General features: G+C 45.9%; 1 protein-coding gene across 1 annotated transcript; it reads left to right on the top strand.

The window, feature by feature from the left end:
* The first annotated feature begins 10722 nt into the window (after window positions 1-10722).
* On the top strand, window positions 10723-12739 carry LOC147120690 (fibrinogen-like protein 1-like protein). Its single transcript, XM_085983871.1, has 3 exons — window positions 10723-10804; window positions 10884-11074; window positions 11960-12739. Exons 2-3 carry the CDS (start codon window positions 10894-10896, stop codon window positions 12601-12603), a joined length of 825 nt encoding a protein of 274 aa, XP_085839997.1. The 5' UTR covers window positions 10723-10804; window positions 10884-10893; the 3' UTR covers window positions 12604-12739.
* Window positions 12740-15042: the final 2303 nt, after the last annotated feature.

Genomic DNA, 15042 nt, shown 5'->3' with positions numbered 1-15042 from the left:
TCTGAAGTGCATCTTCAGCAAACCGATGGTTTGCTCGATTATGGCTCTGGTGGACATGTGGCTGGAGTTGTAGCTCTCCTCAGATCCGTTGGATGGGCTCCTCAATGGCGTCATTAGCCACGTCTTCAGGGGATAGTCCTTGTCTCCAAGTAGCCATCCGTTAAGTTGGTCTGGCGGACTGAATAGTGGAGGCACACTAGACTGGCGCAGTATGAAGGAGTCATGGCAACTGCCAGGGTACTTGGCACAAACATGCAAAATTTCCTTCTTGTGGTCACACACCAGCTGAACGTTGAGGGAGTGGAAGCCCTTGCGGTTGACAAAAATACCTGGATTGTGATGGGGTGCCTTAAGGGCCACATGTGTGCAGTCAACAACACCTTGCACCCTTGGAAAGCCTGCCAGATTAGCTAATCCAACCGCACGCGCCGTGACACTTGCTTGATCCTTGGTGAAATGGATGTGATTGTACGCGATGGCAAAGAGGGCATCAGTTACCTGCATGATGCAAGTGTGTGCGGCCGCCTGGGAGACGCTGCTGATGTTTGCTGCTGATCCCTGGAATGAGCCTGAAGCTAAAAAGTTGAGTGCAGTGGTGACTTTGACGGCCACTGGTAAGGGGTGTCCACCTGTTCCTCTGGGCTCCAGGTCTTGCTGCAGCATTGCGCAGATGTCACCCGCGAAAGTCTGAGCCGCCTTTGGAACTGCTGCTCAGTCATGTTGAGGTAGCTGACCTTCTGTCTGTAGACCCTGTTTTGGGGGCATCTCCTGCACCGACGTGCTTTCATGCACTGGCGCCTTCTGACCTGTGCAGCTTCAGGTGGTTGAGCAGCAACTTAGAGCTCCTGCTGTTGGTCAGGGTTCTGCTGCTGCCACGGCTGGTCTTCGTCTGAATCTGATGTCCAGGAGGAAAGGAAATAAATAGTTCCCATTCTTCTGGTAAATACCTCAGTTGAGGAAATGCTCAGTCAAGTTGGGGAGAGGGGTTTCCCAGGAGGTCACACTGGAGATGGGTGTCAGGCTCCAAACTTCCACAACAATGAGTAGGCCTGCTAAAAGTTCCCCCAGACATGAGACAACAAAGTTCTGCCACCTACAAATGATGATTGGTGAAAACTCCTTTATAATGGTGGAGCTGCAGCTGTTAGTAAGCAGTCCACTTGCGAAGCCGCCAGGATTCACTGGCGTGTTCCAGAGGAGGCATGCAGAATGTGGGAAAAGGGTTAAAATCGGAAAGGCCTCTCAAAATGGGATTATAGAGGCAATTAAGTGGTTGGTAAGGGCCTTAAGGGCCTATCCCGCCTCTTGGAGGCGGGACGGAGACGGGACCATTGGACAAGAATTAATGAAAATTGCTTGGAGGCGGGGTTCGGCCCGCCCGCCACTTTTTGCAATTTTAACACCCCACACGCCTCCATTCCCGCCTCCTGGGAAATTCGAGCCCTAGGTATCAGTGGGATATGCTGAGAATGAGGGAGCACATGTGCTGGCCACCATGTGCTGGAGGTTCCTCTAATGAGGCCATGTGGGTAGAACTTAAAAACAAAAAGGGGGTAAGCACTTTGCTGGGAGTGTATTATAGGCCCCCAAACAGTCAGGAGGAGATAGAGGAAAAGATATGTAGGCAAACCTCAGAGAAGTGTAGAAATAATAGGGTAATAATAGGGGATTTCAACTTCCCCAATATTAACTGAGATAGTCAGAGTGTGAAAGGCTTAGAGGGTGCGGAATTCTTAAAGTGCATCCAGGAGAGCATTTGGAGCCAGCATGTAGAAAGTCCGACAAGAGAGGGGGCAGCACTGGACCTAATTCTAGGGAATGTAGCCGGGCAAGTGGTAGAAGTGTCAGTAGGAGAGCATTTTGGTGACAGTGACCATAATTCGGTGAGATTTAAGATAGTCATGGAAAAGGACAAAGATGGACCGGAAATAAAGGTTCTAAAGTGGGGGAAGGCTGATTTTAATATGATAAGGCAGGATCTGGCCAAAGTGGACTCGGATCAGCAACTTGTAGGAAAATCCACATCAGAGCAGTGGGAGTCTTTGAGAAAGGAAATAGAGAGTACAGCGCCAACATGTTCCCGTAAAGGTCAAGGGTGGGACCAACAAGTCCAGGGAACCCTGGATGTCAAGGGATATACAAGAATGGATTTAGAAAAAAGGGAGGCTTTTGGCAGATACAAAGGACTAAAAACAGTGGAAGCCCTAGAGGAGTATAGAAAGTGCAGGGGGGTACTTAAAAAGGAAATTAGGAGAGCGAAGAGGGAGCATGAAAAAACACTGGAGGGCAAAATAAAGGAAAATCCCAAGGTGTTTTATAAATATATTAAGGGCAAGAGGATAACCAGGGAAAGAGTAGGGCCCATTAGGGACCAAAGTGGCAATCTGTGTGTAGAGCCAGAAGATGTAGGTGAGGTTTTAAATGAATATTTTGCATTTGTGTTCACTATGGAGAAGGACGATGTAGGCACAGAAATCAGGCAGGGGGATTGTGATATACTTGAACAAATTAACATTGAGAGGGAAGAGGAACTGGTGGTTTTAGCGGGCTTAAAAGTGGATAAATCCCCAGGCCCAGACGAGATGTATCCCAGGCTGCTATGTGAGGCAAGGGAGGAGATTGCAGGGACTCTGACACAAATTTTCAGAACCTCTCTGGGAGGTGTCAGAAGACTGGAGGACAGCTAATGTAGTATCATTATTCAAGAAGGGTAGTAGGGATAAACCAGGGAATTACAGGCCAGTGAGCCTAACATCAGTGGTAGGGAAATTATTGGAAAAAATTCTGAGGGACAGAATTAGTCTCCACTTGGAGAGACAAGGATTAATCAAAGATAGTCAGCATGGCTTTGTCAGGGGGAGATCATGTCTAACCAATTTGATTGAATTTTTCGAGGGGGTGACTAGGTGTGTGGATGAGGGTAGTGAAGTTGATGTTGTCTACATGGACTTCAGTAAAGCTTTTGACAAAGTCCCGTATGGGAGACTGGTCAAGAAGGTAAGAGCCCATGGGATCGAGGGCAATTTGGCACATTGGATCCAAAATTGGCTTAGTGGCAGGAGGCAGAGGGTGATGGTCGAAGGTTGTTTTTGTGACTGGAAGCCTGTGTCCAGTGGTGTACCGCAGGGATCGGTGCTGGGTCCCTTGCTGTTTGTAGTGTACATTAATGATTTAGATATGAATGTAGGAGGTATGATCAGTAAGTTCGCAGATGACACGAAAATTGGTGGATGGGTAAATAGCGAGGAGGGAAGCCTCAGGCTATAGGATGATATAGACGTGTTGGTCAGATGGGCAGAACAGTGGCAAATGGAATTTAACCCTGAAAAGTGTGAGGTGATGCATTTTGGGAGGACTAACAAGGCAAGGGAATACACAATGAATGGTAGGACCCTAGGAAGGACAAAGGATCAGAGGGACCTTGGTGTGCATGTACATAGATCCCTGAAGGCAGCAGGACAGGTAGATAAGGTGGCTAAGAAGGCATATGGGATACTTGCCTTCATTAGTCGAGGCATAGAATATAAGAGCAGGGAGGTTATAATGGAGCTGTACAAAACGCTAGTTAGGCCACATCTGGAATACTGTGTGCAGTTCTGGTCGCCACACTATAGGAAGGATGTGATTGCATTGGAGAGGGTGCAGAGGAGATTCACCAGGGTGTTACCTGGGCTGGAGCGCTTCAGCTATGAGGAGAGACTGGACAGGCTGGGGTTGTTTTCCTTGGAGCAGAGAAGGCTGAGGGGGGACCTGATTGAGGTGTACAAAATTATGAGGGGCATAGATAGGATAGATAGAAAGGAACTTTTCCCCTTAGTAGAGGGGTCAATAACCAGGGGGCATAGTTTCAAGGTAAGGAGCAGGAGGTTTAGAGGGGATTTGAGGAAAAACTTTTTCACCCAGAGGGTGGTTGGAATCTGGAACTCACTGCCTGAAAGGGTGGTAGAGGCAGGAACCCTCACAACATTCAAGAAGCATTTGGATGAGCACTTGAAACGCCATAGCATACAAGGCTATGGACCAAGTGCTGGAAAATGGGATTAGAATAGACAGGGCTTGATGGCCGGCGCAGACACGATGGGCCGAAGGGCTTCTTTCTGTGCTACATAACTCTATGACTCTAAGTTAATTCTATGGGTTCCCTGGTGCCTTGTGCATGCTGCGCTGGGATGCATTATGGAGAGGTTCGCATTATGAGGTGCCATACAACTGCCCTTAAGGGCTACTGAAAAAAAATAAGGGGTTGTGATCATTTAATAATGGTAGGGTGGTAGGAATCTTTTAATTAAAAAATATATTTTTCAACATTTTCAGAGGTTGCAGAGGGGAGGCCAAAAGCAACCCAACGTCGATGCTAGAAATGGAGTCTCTGGACAAGTGTTGGAGCAGCACAGACACTGACCCCCTTGTTTGATTGCTGGAGAAATGGGCAGACTGTTGCAGGAGATGAGTGTGAGGGCACCACACCAAGCCCGGCAGATGGTGGTGGACAGGCCAAATGCGGTGTACAGTAACTGTAGAACCTGGGAACAGACGTGAGAGAAGGTGACATATTATAAGGAACATATGGCTGCCCAAAATACTGCCTTTCAACCTGTCCCATGTGTACTGCTCGCCCATGCTGGGAGTCTAAAATCAGGGGTCACAGGCTCAGAATTAGGGGTCGGCCATTTAGCACTGAGATGAGGAGAAATTTCTTCACTCAGAGGGTGGTGAACCTTTGGAATTCTTTACCCCAGAGGGCTGTGGAGGCTCAGTCGTTGAGTAAATTGAAGACAGAGATCGATAGATTTTTGAATATTAAGGGAATCAATGGATATAGGGATAGTGCAGGAAAGTGGAGATAAGGTAGACGATCAGCCATGATCTTGTTGAATGGCGGAGCAGGCTCGAAGGGCCAAATGGCCGACTCCTGCTCCTATTTCTTATGATCTCATGTTCTTATGCCAAGCCCCCGCACAACCACACAGCAATTTCATTGCATCACATGGCATGCTGCAGAGGCACATGTCCAAGCCGTACCTTAAAATGGAAAACCTTGCCAACTCCACATCTTCTAAGTACTTCATACATCAAACCAGTGTAACACAAATACAGTCACTTCCTGACACCCAGGATGGGCTCAAGCTTGTGCCTTTGACAGCCATCATTTCCAAAGACCTCTTGGACTTTGCACAATGCAGCAATGTGGTAACATTGGGAAGCTGTGTCGTGCTATTCAGTGGCCATAGAGATGAAAGTGCAAAGCACGGTGACAGGCTGTACCAGGCACCTGTTTAAGCAGTGAGCAGCACACTCGCTGATACTGCACTGCAATCAGCCAACAAGCCACAAGCATCACAGCCAAGGGCAGTGCCATCCCAACGTTGCTATTTGCCTGTTGGCGTCAAATAGCAATAATTCGATGGGTCAGAATCCAAACGATGGCTCAGTGGGTAGCACTCTCGCCACTGAGTCAGAAGGTTGTGGGTTCAAGTCCCACTCCAGAGACTTGAGCACAAAAATCTAGGCCGACACTCCAGTGCAGTGCTGAGGGAGCGCTGTCTTTCAGATGAGATGTTAAACATCTGTTTGCTCTCTCAGGTGAACATAAAAGATCCCAGGACACTAGTTCAAAGAAGGGCAGGGGGAGTTTACCCCGGTGTCCTAGCCAATATTTATCCCTCAATCAACATCACTAAAAACAGATTATCTGGTCATTATCACATTGCTGTGTATGGGAGCTTGCTGTGCGCAAATTGGCTGCTGCATTTCCTACATTACAACAGTGACTACACTTCAAAAAGTACTTCATTGGCTGTAAAGCTCTTTGGGATGTTTGGTGGTTGTGAAAGGTGCTATATAATTGCAAGTCTTTCTTTCTTTCTCTCAAATGAAAACCATAGCTGGCCGAGACTTTGTTACAATCGGTACATTTGACAAACTCTGCTGTTGTACATTGTACAATTTTACACTCTGCTATTTTCCCTAAATAATTTGTTTTCCTTTTTTTCTGTAACCTCCTCATTAATCTTTCAAATATCATAAAATATCATTTGAACCCTTTCCAGTAGGTTGTGCATATTCTATTTTTGCTCAATATTGTTTCCTCTTGGAATTAACTTTCTAAATTATAGAATCATAGAATTGCACAGCACAGAAGGAGGCCATTCGGCCCATCATACCTGTGCTGGCTCTTTGAAAGAGCTCTCCAATTAGCCCCACTAACCTGCCTTTTCCCCATAGCCCTGCAAATATTCAACGGTGCTAAAAAATGTTAATGAGGTCCTGCCGTTAAGTTCGGCAGGACCTCTGCGTCCCCGACCTTGCCAGGTTTCTTCAGCCATTTTCAGCCTCACCGCATGCCCCCCACCTCCCCGTAAGTATCAGGGCCATAGAATCATAGAGCAGAGCAGGAGGCCATTCGGCCCATCGTGTGTGTGTCAGCTCTGTGAAAGAGCTAGCCAATTAGTCCCACTCCCCAGTTCTTTCCCCAAAGCAACACAACATTTTCCTTTTCTTTTGAAAGTTACTATTGAATCTGCTTCCACCTCCCTTTCCTGCAGTGCATTCCAGATCATAACAACTCGCTGCGTGAAAAAAAATTGCCATATCTTCCTTCTGGTTCTTTTGCAAATTATCTTAAATCTGTGGCCTCTAGTTACCAACCCTCCTGCCAGTGGAAACAGTTTCTCCTTATTCACTCGATCAAAACCCCTCATAATTTTAAACATCTCTATTAAATCTCCCCTTAACTTTCTCTGCTCTAAGGAGAATAATCCCAGCTTCTCTAGTCTCTCTACGTAACTGAAATCAGTCATTCCTGCTACTATTCTGCTAAATCTCCTTTGCACCTTCTCCAAGGCCTTGACACCCTTCCTAAAGTGTGGTGCCCAGAATTGGACACAATACTCCAGCTGAGGCCGAACCAGAGATTTATAAAGGTTTAGCATAATTTCCTTGCTTTTGTGCTCTATGGCCTAGAAATTCAGTAGGCTTTGCGCCCACTTTTTGCCCAAAGAGGGTTTCTGCGCCAGTGTAAGAGGGTGCGCTGATATTCAGCGCTGCGGTAATGGCGGCGGTAGCCGGTAGCGCTGCGCCGACACCGATGACGTCATCGGTGTGCGCAGTGCCCCGGTTCCGCCCCGCTTCCGGCCCAAACCCCATATTTAGTTGCGGCTGCCTCTTCTGCAGCGGCCGCAAACAGCGCTGGAAAAACGGGGCCGTACTGCTGCGCAACTGGGGCGCTTTAAGGTGGCGGTGCGGCCGGACGCTTTTTCGGCGGCCGCCTGCCCGCACCTCCCTCCCCGGCCTCCTACACCACCCCCCCCGCGGCATTGGTGGCTGATTCCCGCGAGCCCGGCACTTCTCCGTGGTGCCGGGCTCATTTGCCGGCAGAATCCAGCGGCGATCTCACGGCTGCAGGCAGCTCCTCCTTAAGAGAAGGAGGAGGCCTGCAGTACCCCAGCCTGCCGCACCGCATCGGGTGGCGCAGCGGCAGCTGGAGCGCTGAAATTCACTTTCAGCGCCCCAAGCGGAGGCGGGCACACCCTGGAACAGCGCCCGGTTCCGACTTGGGGCGCTAAAAGTGAATTTCTGGCGGGCGCAACTGGCTCCGCGCGCAGCGCTAACTTTTGGGCCTTAGCCTGCTGGCGGGCCTTAACTGAATTTCTAGGCCCAAGTCTCTATTAATAAAGCCAAGGATCTCATAAGCATTTTTAACAGCCTTCTCAACATTCCTGCTACCTTCAAAGATTTGTGTACATAAATCCACAAATCTCTCTGTTCCTGCCCCCCTTTAAAAATTGTACCATTTAGTTTACATCACTTTACACTTCTCTGCATTAAATTTCATCTGCCATGTGTCTACCCATTTCACCAGTCTATGTCCTCCTGAAGTCTGTTACTATGCTCCTCACTGTTTACTACATTTCCAAGTTTTGTGTCATCAGCAAACTTTGAAATTATGTCCTGTATACCCAAATCCAGGTTATCAACATATATCAAAAAGAGCAGTGGTTCTAATACTGACCCCTGGGGGACACCATTGTATACTTCCCTCCAGTCTGAAAAACAACCATTCACCATTACTCTCTACTTTCTGTCACTCACCCAACTTCATATCCATGCTGCCACTGCCCCTTTAATTCCACGGGCTTCAATTTTGCTTACAAGTCTATTGTGTGGTACTTTATCAAATGCCTTTTGAAAGTCCAGATACACAACATCAACTGCACTACTCTCATCAACCCTCTTTGTTACTTCATCAAAGTACTACTTCATCAAAGTACTCAATCAAGTTTGTTGGACATGATTTGCCTTTAATAAATCCATGCTGACTGTCATTTATCAACCCATGTCTTTCCAAGTGACAATTAATTTTGTCCCGGACTACTGTCCCTAACGTTAGGCTGACTGGCCTGTAGTTGACAGGTTTATCCCTCTCCCCTTTTTTGAAAAGGGATTTGTTTAATTTTAATCTCCATATTTTTAGTCATCCAGGGAACTCTAGCTTTGGATGTAACAACAGAAAATGCTGGAAAAACTCAGCAGGTCAGGCAACATCCGTGGAGAGAAATTTGAGTTGATGTTTCGGGTCGAACCCTTCTTCAAAACTGGAAAGAAAAGAAAATAGATCGAAGGCATAGTGTTAGCACTGTTGCCTCACAGCGCCAGGGACCCGGGTTCGAATCCGGCCTCGGGTGACTGTCTGTGTGGAGTTTGCACATTCTCCCCGTGTTTGCGTGGGTTTTCTCCGGGTGCTCCGGTTTCCTCCCACAGTCCAAAGATGTGCGGGTTAGGTTGATTGGCTATGATAAATTGACCCTTAGTGTTAGGGGGATTAAATACATGGGGTTACGGGGATAGGGTGGGATATGTGTTGGTGTAGGGGTTACGGGGATCGGGTGGGATATGTGTCGGTGCAGGCTCGATGGGCCGAAATGGCCTCTATCTGCACTGTGGGGTTTCTGTGAATCTGTGATTCTGTGAAAAGAAGTGAAAGAAATAAAAGAGCTAGACGAGATGGTAATAGGCTGGGATTAGGTGTGAAGTGTACTGGCAGGGCAAGAGATAGCTGCCAGGTGTGAGAGAGAAACAAAAGGAAAGGGTGGGGGGGGGGGGAAAGGAGTGGAAAAATTACAAGAAAAAATGTGTAATAGGGGCCGAGGTTATGATCTGAAATTGTTGAACTCGATATTGAGTCCGGAAGGCCGTAAAGTGCCTAATCGGAAGATGAGGTGCTGTTCCTCGAGCTTACGTTGAGCTTCCGTGGAACAGTACAAGAGGCCAAGGGCGGTGAGGTCCGAGTGGGAATGGAGCGGTGAATTAAAATGACAGGCGACCGGAAGCTCGGGGTCACCCTTACGGACTGAATGGAGGTGTTCCGCAAAGCGGTCACCCAATCTGCGTTTGGTCTCCCCAATGTAGAGGAGACCGCATCGTGAGCAGCGAATACAGTATACTAGATTGCGAGAAGTACAAGTAAATCGCTGTTTCACCTGGAAGGGGTGTTTGGGGCCCTGGACAGTGGGAAGGGGGGAGGTATAGGGGCAGGTGTTACATCTCCTCCACTTGCACGGGAAGGTGCCAGGCGAAGGGGAAGGGCTGTTAGGGGTGATAGAAGAGTGGACTAGGGTGTCTCGGAGGGAGCGGTCCCTACGGAATGCTGAAAGGGGAGGGGAGGGGAAGATACGTTTGGTGGTGGGATCACTTTGGAGGTAGCGGAAATGCCGGAGGATGATCCGTTGAATGTGGAGGCTGGTGGGGTGAAAGGTGAGGACAAGGGGAACCCTATCGTGGTTCCGGGAGGGAGGGGCAGGGATGAGGGCAGAAGTGCGGGAGATAGAACTGACACGGTCGAGGGCAGTGTCAACCATGGTAGAGGGGAATCCTCGGTTGCGGAAAAAGGAAGACATGTCTGAAGCACTGGTGTGGAAGGTGGCACGGTCTAGCTTTGGATGTCCTTCCTTTCCCCTTCATAGGAATGTGTCTAGTCTGTACCTGAACTATCCCCTCGTTGAAGGCCTCCCATTGCTCATTTACTGCTTTTACCTGCTAATTGCTGTTTCCATTGCACCTGGGCCAGATCCCTTTACAACTCACTAAAATTAGCCCTCTTCCAGTTGAGTATCTTCACCTTTGATTGTTCCTTGTCCCTTTCCATAACTACTCTAAACTTTATGATATTGTGTTTCCCAAATGCTCGCCTGCTGAAACTTGCTCCACTTGCCCCACTTCATTCTCCAGAACTAGCTCCAGCACCACTTCCCTGCTTGTTGGGCTGGAAACACACTGATCAAAAAATGTTCTCCTGTACACATTTCAGGAATTTCTCCCCCTCCTTGCCTTTTACACCGTTTTTATCCCAGTCTCTATTAGGATAATTGAAATCCTCCGTTAACACAATTTTATTGTTTTTACATTTTTCTGAAATCTGCTTACAGACTTGCTCCTCCATCTCCTGCCCATTCTTTGGTTGTCTTTCATATACACCCGGCAGCGTAACGACTCCTATTTTGATATGGCTGTTGCTTTTGAGACCTTAGTTTTAAAATTGCTTAATCTCTATAGCTTGGAATTTTTTGAACGCAAGGAACTCGTATTTTATATTACTGGAGATAAGCATAATTTATCAGTCACTATTCTCAAGCTGTTAAGGTGTGTACTTGATAATAACATTTGCAGATGCTCAATATAACTTGTGTAAATATTCAATATGTTAATGATTTTACATTCAGCGTGACCCAGGTATAAAATGTAGGAAGCATTGCACCCAGTGCTTCATATCTTTTCCATCAACTACTTCACAAAGGCATTGCCTTTAGTAAGTCTTGGCTTATTTTAAGTTGGCATAAGAACGAAACATTGAATTGCTTAATCAAAAGTATTTTCATCTTTTTCAGAGTTTGAGGCATGTTTTCCCACAGAACATTGGGTTTTCTGGTCCTTGCAGTCTTTGTGGTTGAAAAGTGTTCTGCCTTTCAAGTCAGCATCGAATTTTCTAACTTCCTCAAAACAATTGAGAACGTAGATAAATTGACCAAGGAGCAAACGCTGAGAATTTTGAATGCAAAACCATACACAAATGGAAAAGGTAAATGATTACAAACGGCTTTGGTTATAATGCATGTGTTTTTACATCCTAACGCTTAACTTAACTAATCAGTTGTCTTATCAGCAAGGCTGCAGTTGTACTGAAATTTCTGTGTCAATTCCAAGCATTTCTAGTTGCTCATTGAGACAAAAGTGGGTAATATAAAGTGCAAAGTCAGATCCTGATCTAAAGCCAAGCAGTGTGAGATCCCTTCTAGGAGGGTGTCTCACAGAACCTGGACACCACATGGAGTGGAATCTAACTCCAGTTTAAAATGCAGATAGAACTATCATGGTTTATTTTATTAAAGAGCTGGATTAAACGAGATTTTTTTGGTATTTTGCTTGTCTTGTCAACAATGCACGATGACCAAATTAGAAGGATAGTCTTGATACCAATAAGGAATCATGCAAGAGGCAGTGTACGTGTCATGTTGACGTTTCAGGGATAGATTTGATTTTTCTCCCCGTGTTACGTTGGCCTGGAACAACAAACACAAACCATCACCCATTTGTCTGGGTTGGACCTGAACCAGCGTAGATGTGCGAGGATATTTCTTCAACACATTGACAATCACCTGCTCCTTTTTGAAAGTGGACAATTTTTGTCTAAACCGGTGTTATCTATGCAAGTATTATTTTGCACTATTTTGTAACCAATTGGGTGGGGGGGGGGGAGAAATGATCTGAGAGTTTGAAAATATATTACCATTAATACCTTTTAGAAGTGTAAAATATAACCATTACCCACATTTGTCAATATCTTGCATTTTAATCTCAAACATTCAGTGACACAAAATTGATGTACAAGAGCAACCATTGATAGTTTTTATTGTGACAATCTGTAAATAGACATGACTCTCTATAACCATCATTGATTTTACAGTGCATCTTCACCGGGACTGCAAGGCACTGAACCGTTTTGAAAATAAGCCCAGTGGTATCTACGTTATCCAACCCAAAGACAGTTCTACTTTAGCAGTCTACTGCGACATGGATACTCCAGGCGGTGGCTGGGTGGTACTGCAAAAGGTCGTGAAGGGTGGTAATGATACCTTTGCAAAAACGTGGTCTACTTACCGGGGTACCTTTGGCGATATTGAAAATGAACACTGGTTGGGAAATGAATACATTCATCGCATCACACAGCAGACCCGTTATGAAGTGAAATTTGTCATTCAGAACGATCATAGGAAAGTAGATATTAATTATGCTGGTTTTTACATTGATGGTGCAAATGATAACTACAGGCTGAGGCTGGGCGCTCCCATCGGTGATTCTAAGCATCATGATTATTTGACCCAAACGGATAAAAATGGCAGTAATGATAACATGATGTTTTCAACCAAAGATCAGGATAATGATAGAGATTCGACAAGGAATTGTGCAGCGCTAACTGGAGGGGGATGGTGGTTTGATCACTGCTCGTCTGTAATACTCAATGGCAATCAAATTAGCTGGCCAGGTATTTGCGACGACTGCCAATCTGCCACCATTTTACTCAGGCCGAGCTTTGAAAATTGCACATAATCTCACTATCAAACAGGTAACATGTTGCTGAATGGAAACGCACATGTTGAGCTCTTGATTTGCTGTTAACGGTAACAAACTATTGCTTGATGCAGTTCTGTAGTGTAGTAATAAACTTATCAAAGCGATAAACACACCTTGTTTCTTGTTTGAATGACTGAAATAATTAAAAGGAAAAATATTCTGGTTGCACATTGAAAACAGTTTTATCATCACCGAGCTACTGTGAACTACATGAATTTTTCCCAGACTTTTTTTTAAAGAGACTTCTGCATGAATACCTGCACGGGTACCTTAGTCTCTTTATCATGTTTAAACTTAGGCCGGTAACATAAAACATACTTAAATATGAAGGAATGCATCACTGCAAACTTGACAGGTGCTATAGATACCAAAACATTGCTGGTGTATTATTTGATCTTGTTAATAATTGTATGGTATACAAGTTTATTGCTTTACTTTTGCTAATATACAAAACAGTTTTGCTAAATAAACAAATAATAAATAGGATTTTACAATAAAAACCATCGGCCATAGCTTGCTGTAGCAGGGCATCTAACGGCATCTTGCCCCTCGCACGTATAGATTCAAAACATTTTTTTTGCGTGGCAAGTTGCTGAAAGTGGGAGCTGATAACGGCGCAGCGAGGGAAACCGGGCATCTGGAATCTGAGCGAACAGGGCAACCAACAGGGTATCTCCTTAACCAATCAGATTGAAGGATTATGAAATTAACAGCGCAAAAAATATAGAAACATAGAAAAATAGGAGCGGGAGTAGGCCTTTTGGCCCTTCGAGCCTGCTCCGCCATTCAATATGATCATGGCTGATCCTCTATCTCAATACCATATTCCCGCTCTCTCCCCATACCCCTTGATGCCTTTTGTGTCTAGAAATCTATCTATCTCCTTCTTAAATATATTCAGTGACTTGGCCTCCACAGCCTTCTGCGGTAGAGAATTCCACAGGTTCACCACCCTCTGAGTGAAGACATTTCTCCTCATCTCAGTCCTAAATGTCCTACCCCGCAAGGAGGAAGTGTAAAATAGAGTGGGTGAACTCAATGTCAAATCAGCTCCAGAAAGAGAAATAAAGAGAGGAAAAGAAAGATTGGATTAAGAGAGAGAGAAAAAAAGAGACAGAAAGGAAAAGTAAAAAAAAAGTTTACATTTTAAATTTGGCATTTTTGAAATCTCCAACATCAATTAATAGCTGAATGAATGAGACACCATACTTGTAATATTTAATTTTCAGTATCAGAGAGGTTGATTGGCAGTAATTAACACATATCACATCGTTAAAGGGGTACTTAAACTGGAATGACAAGACTTAACTTTCTGTGTCGAGTTCAGTACATGTTTACCGTGCAAATACAGCAACTTCACGACATTGGATACATTGCAATGGTGAGTCGGACAGCGAGGTGCCGTTTGCACGAAGCGAACAGCAGAGCGGCACAACTCGGACAGCAACTTTTGGATATTCACATTTAACCGCGCAGCTGTCCCTTGCCTGAAGTTGCTGCACCATTTACCCATAAATAACGGCTAGCGCTATTAGCCTCACCATTATTCACACAGCAAATTCTGGCCCAATAAACTCACATATTTCGGGACATTGTTAATTTTGATTATTAAGTAACACTAGTGTACACCCATTTCATCCTGCACTTCATCAGTATTTCAATGGTTCCTAATACTATAATAAGCTCTTAATGTAACTAACTTATATACATTCCATAGACAACAACTTTCTCAGATAAGTGGGGAAGAAAGCTATAGTCATTTGAAAGTGACAGGTTTACAAAACACTTTCTGGGGGGAAAATTAGGTTGGTTATCGCCTCTGGGGACGTTAACGGGGCGCTAACGACTTACCGCCCGAGTGCGGCGATTTTAGTGCCACCCGCGAAATTGACCTGGCGCTTTGCGGTGGCGCTAAACACTACCGCCACGATCTCCTGCGCCTGGAGATCATGATGTCATTGAAGCGCGCAATGCCCCGGTAGCGCCCTGGACCAGAAATTGATTCTTGCCCCCTGCCTTAGTGCCTGCTGCTAGGAACGACAGGTAGAGGGGGACGGTTTGCAGTCGGCAGGGAGCTGGGGGGGCGCTATTTAAAGGCGTGCACTTCCTGCTGTTTCCTGTCGGCAAAATATTCCATATACGCAGGTTGAGAGAGGGAGAGAGGCGTCTGGAGACATTTAACGCTGTCCTACAAGGAGTTTTATTCCTGAGCAACACTCTTCAGGTTCCCATTTCTTTTAGCTTTATTTATACCACATTTACAAGATTAAATGGGGGCTGAACTCGGGGCGTCGTCCTCCAGCTTCACCTTCGGAGGCAGCGGAGGCGCAGAGAGAGAGAGTGGCAAACGTGGCCAGACGGAGGAGGGCCAACAGGCCTCTGCACAGGAGACCTTACCCTCCCAGGGTATTCCGG

This window comes from Somniosus microcephalus, chromosome 4, assembly GCF_052327205.1.
Source record: "Somniosus microcephalus isolate GS21.2 chromosome 4, FLI_Smic_1.0, whole genome shotgun sequence".
NCBI lineage: Eukaryota > Metazoa > Chordata > Chondrichthyes > Squaliformes > Somniosidae > Somniosus > Somniosus microcephalus.
This window is presented reverse-complemented; position numbering and strand designations above follow the sequence as displayed.

Bases quoted from the DNA above. Each gene is read 5' to 3' on its own strand.
- LOC147120690 (XM_085983871.1), top strand. From the start codon at position 10,894: ATGTTTTCCCACAGAACATTGGGTTTTCTGGTCCTTGCAGTCTTTGTG. The intron at 11,075-11,959 runs GTAAATGATTAC...TTGATTTTACAG, and splicing joins ACCATACACAAATGGAAAAG to TGCATCTTCACCGGGACTGC.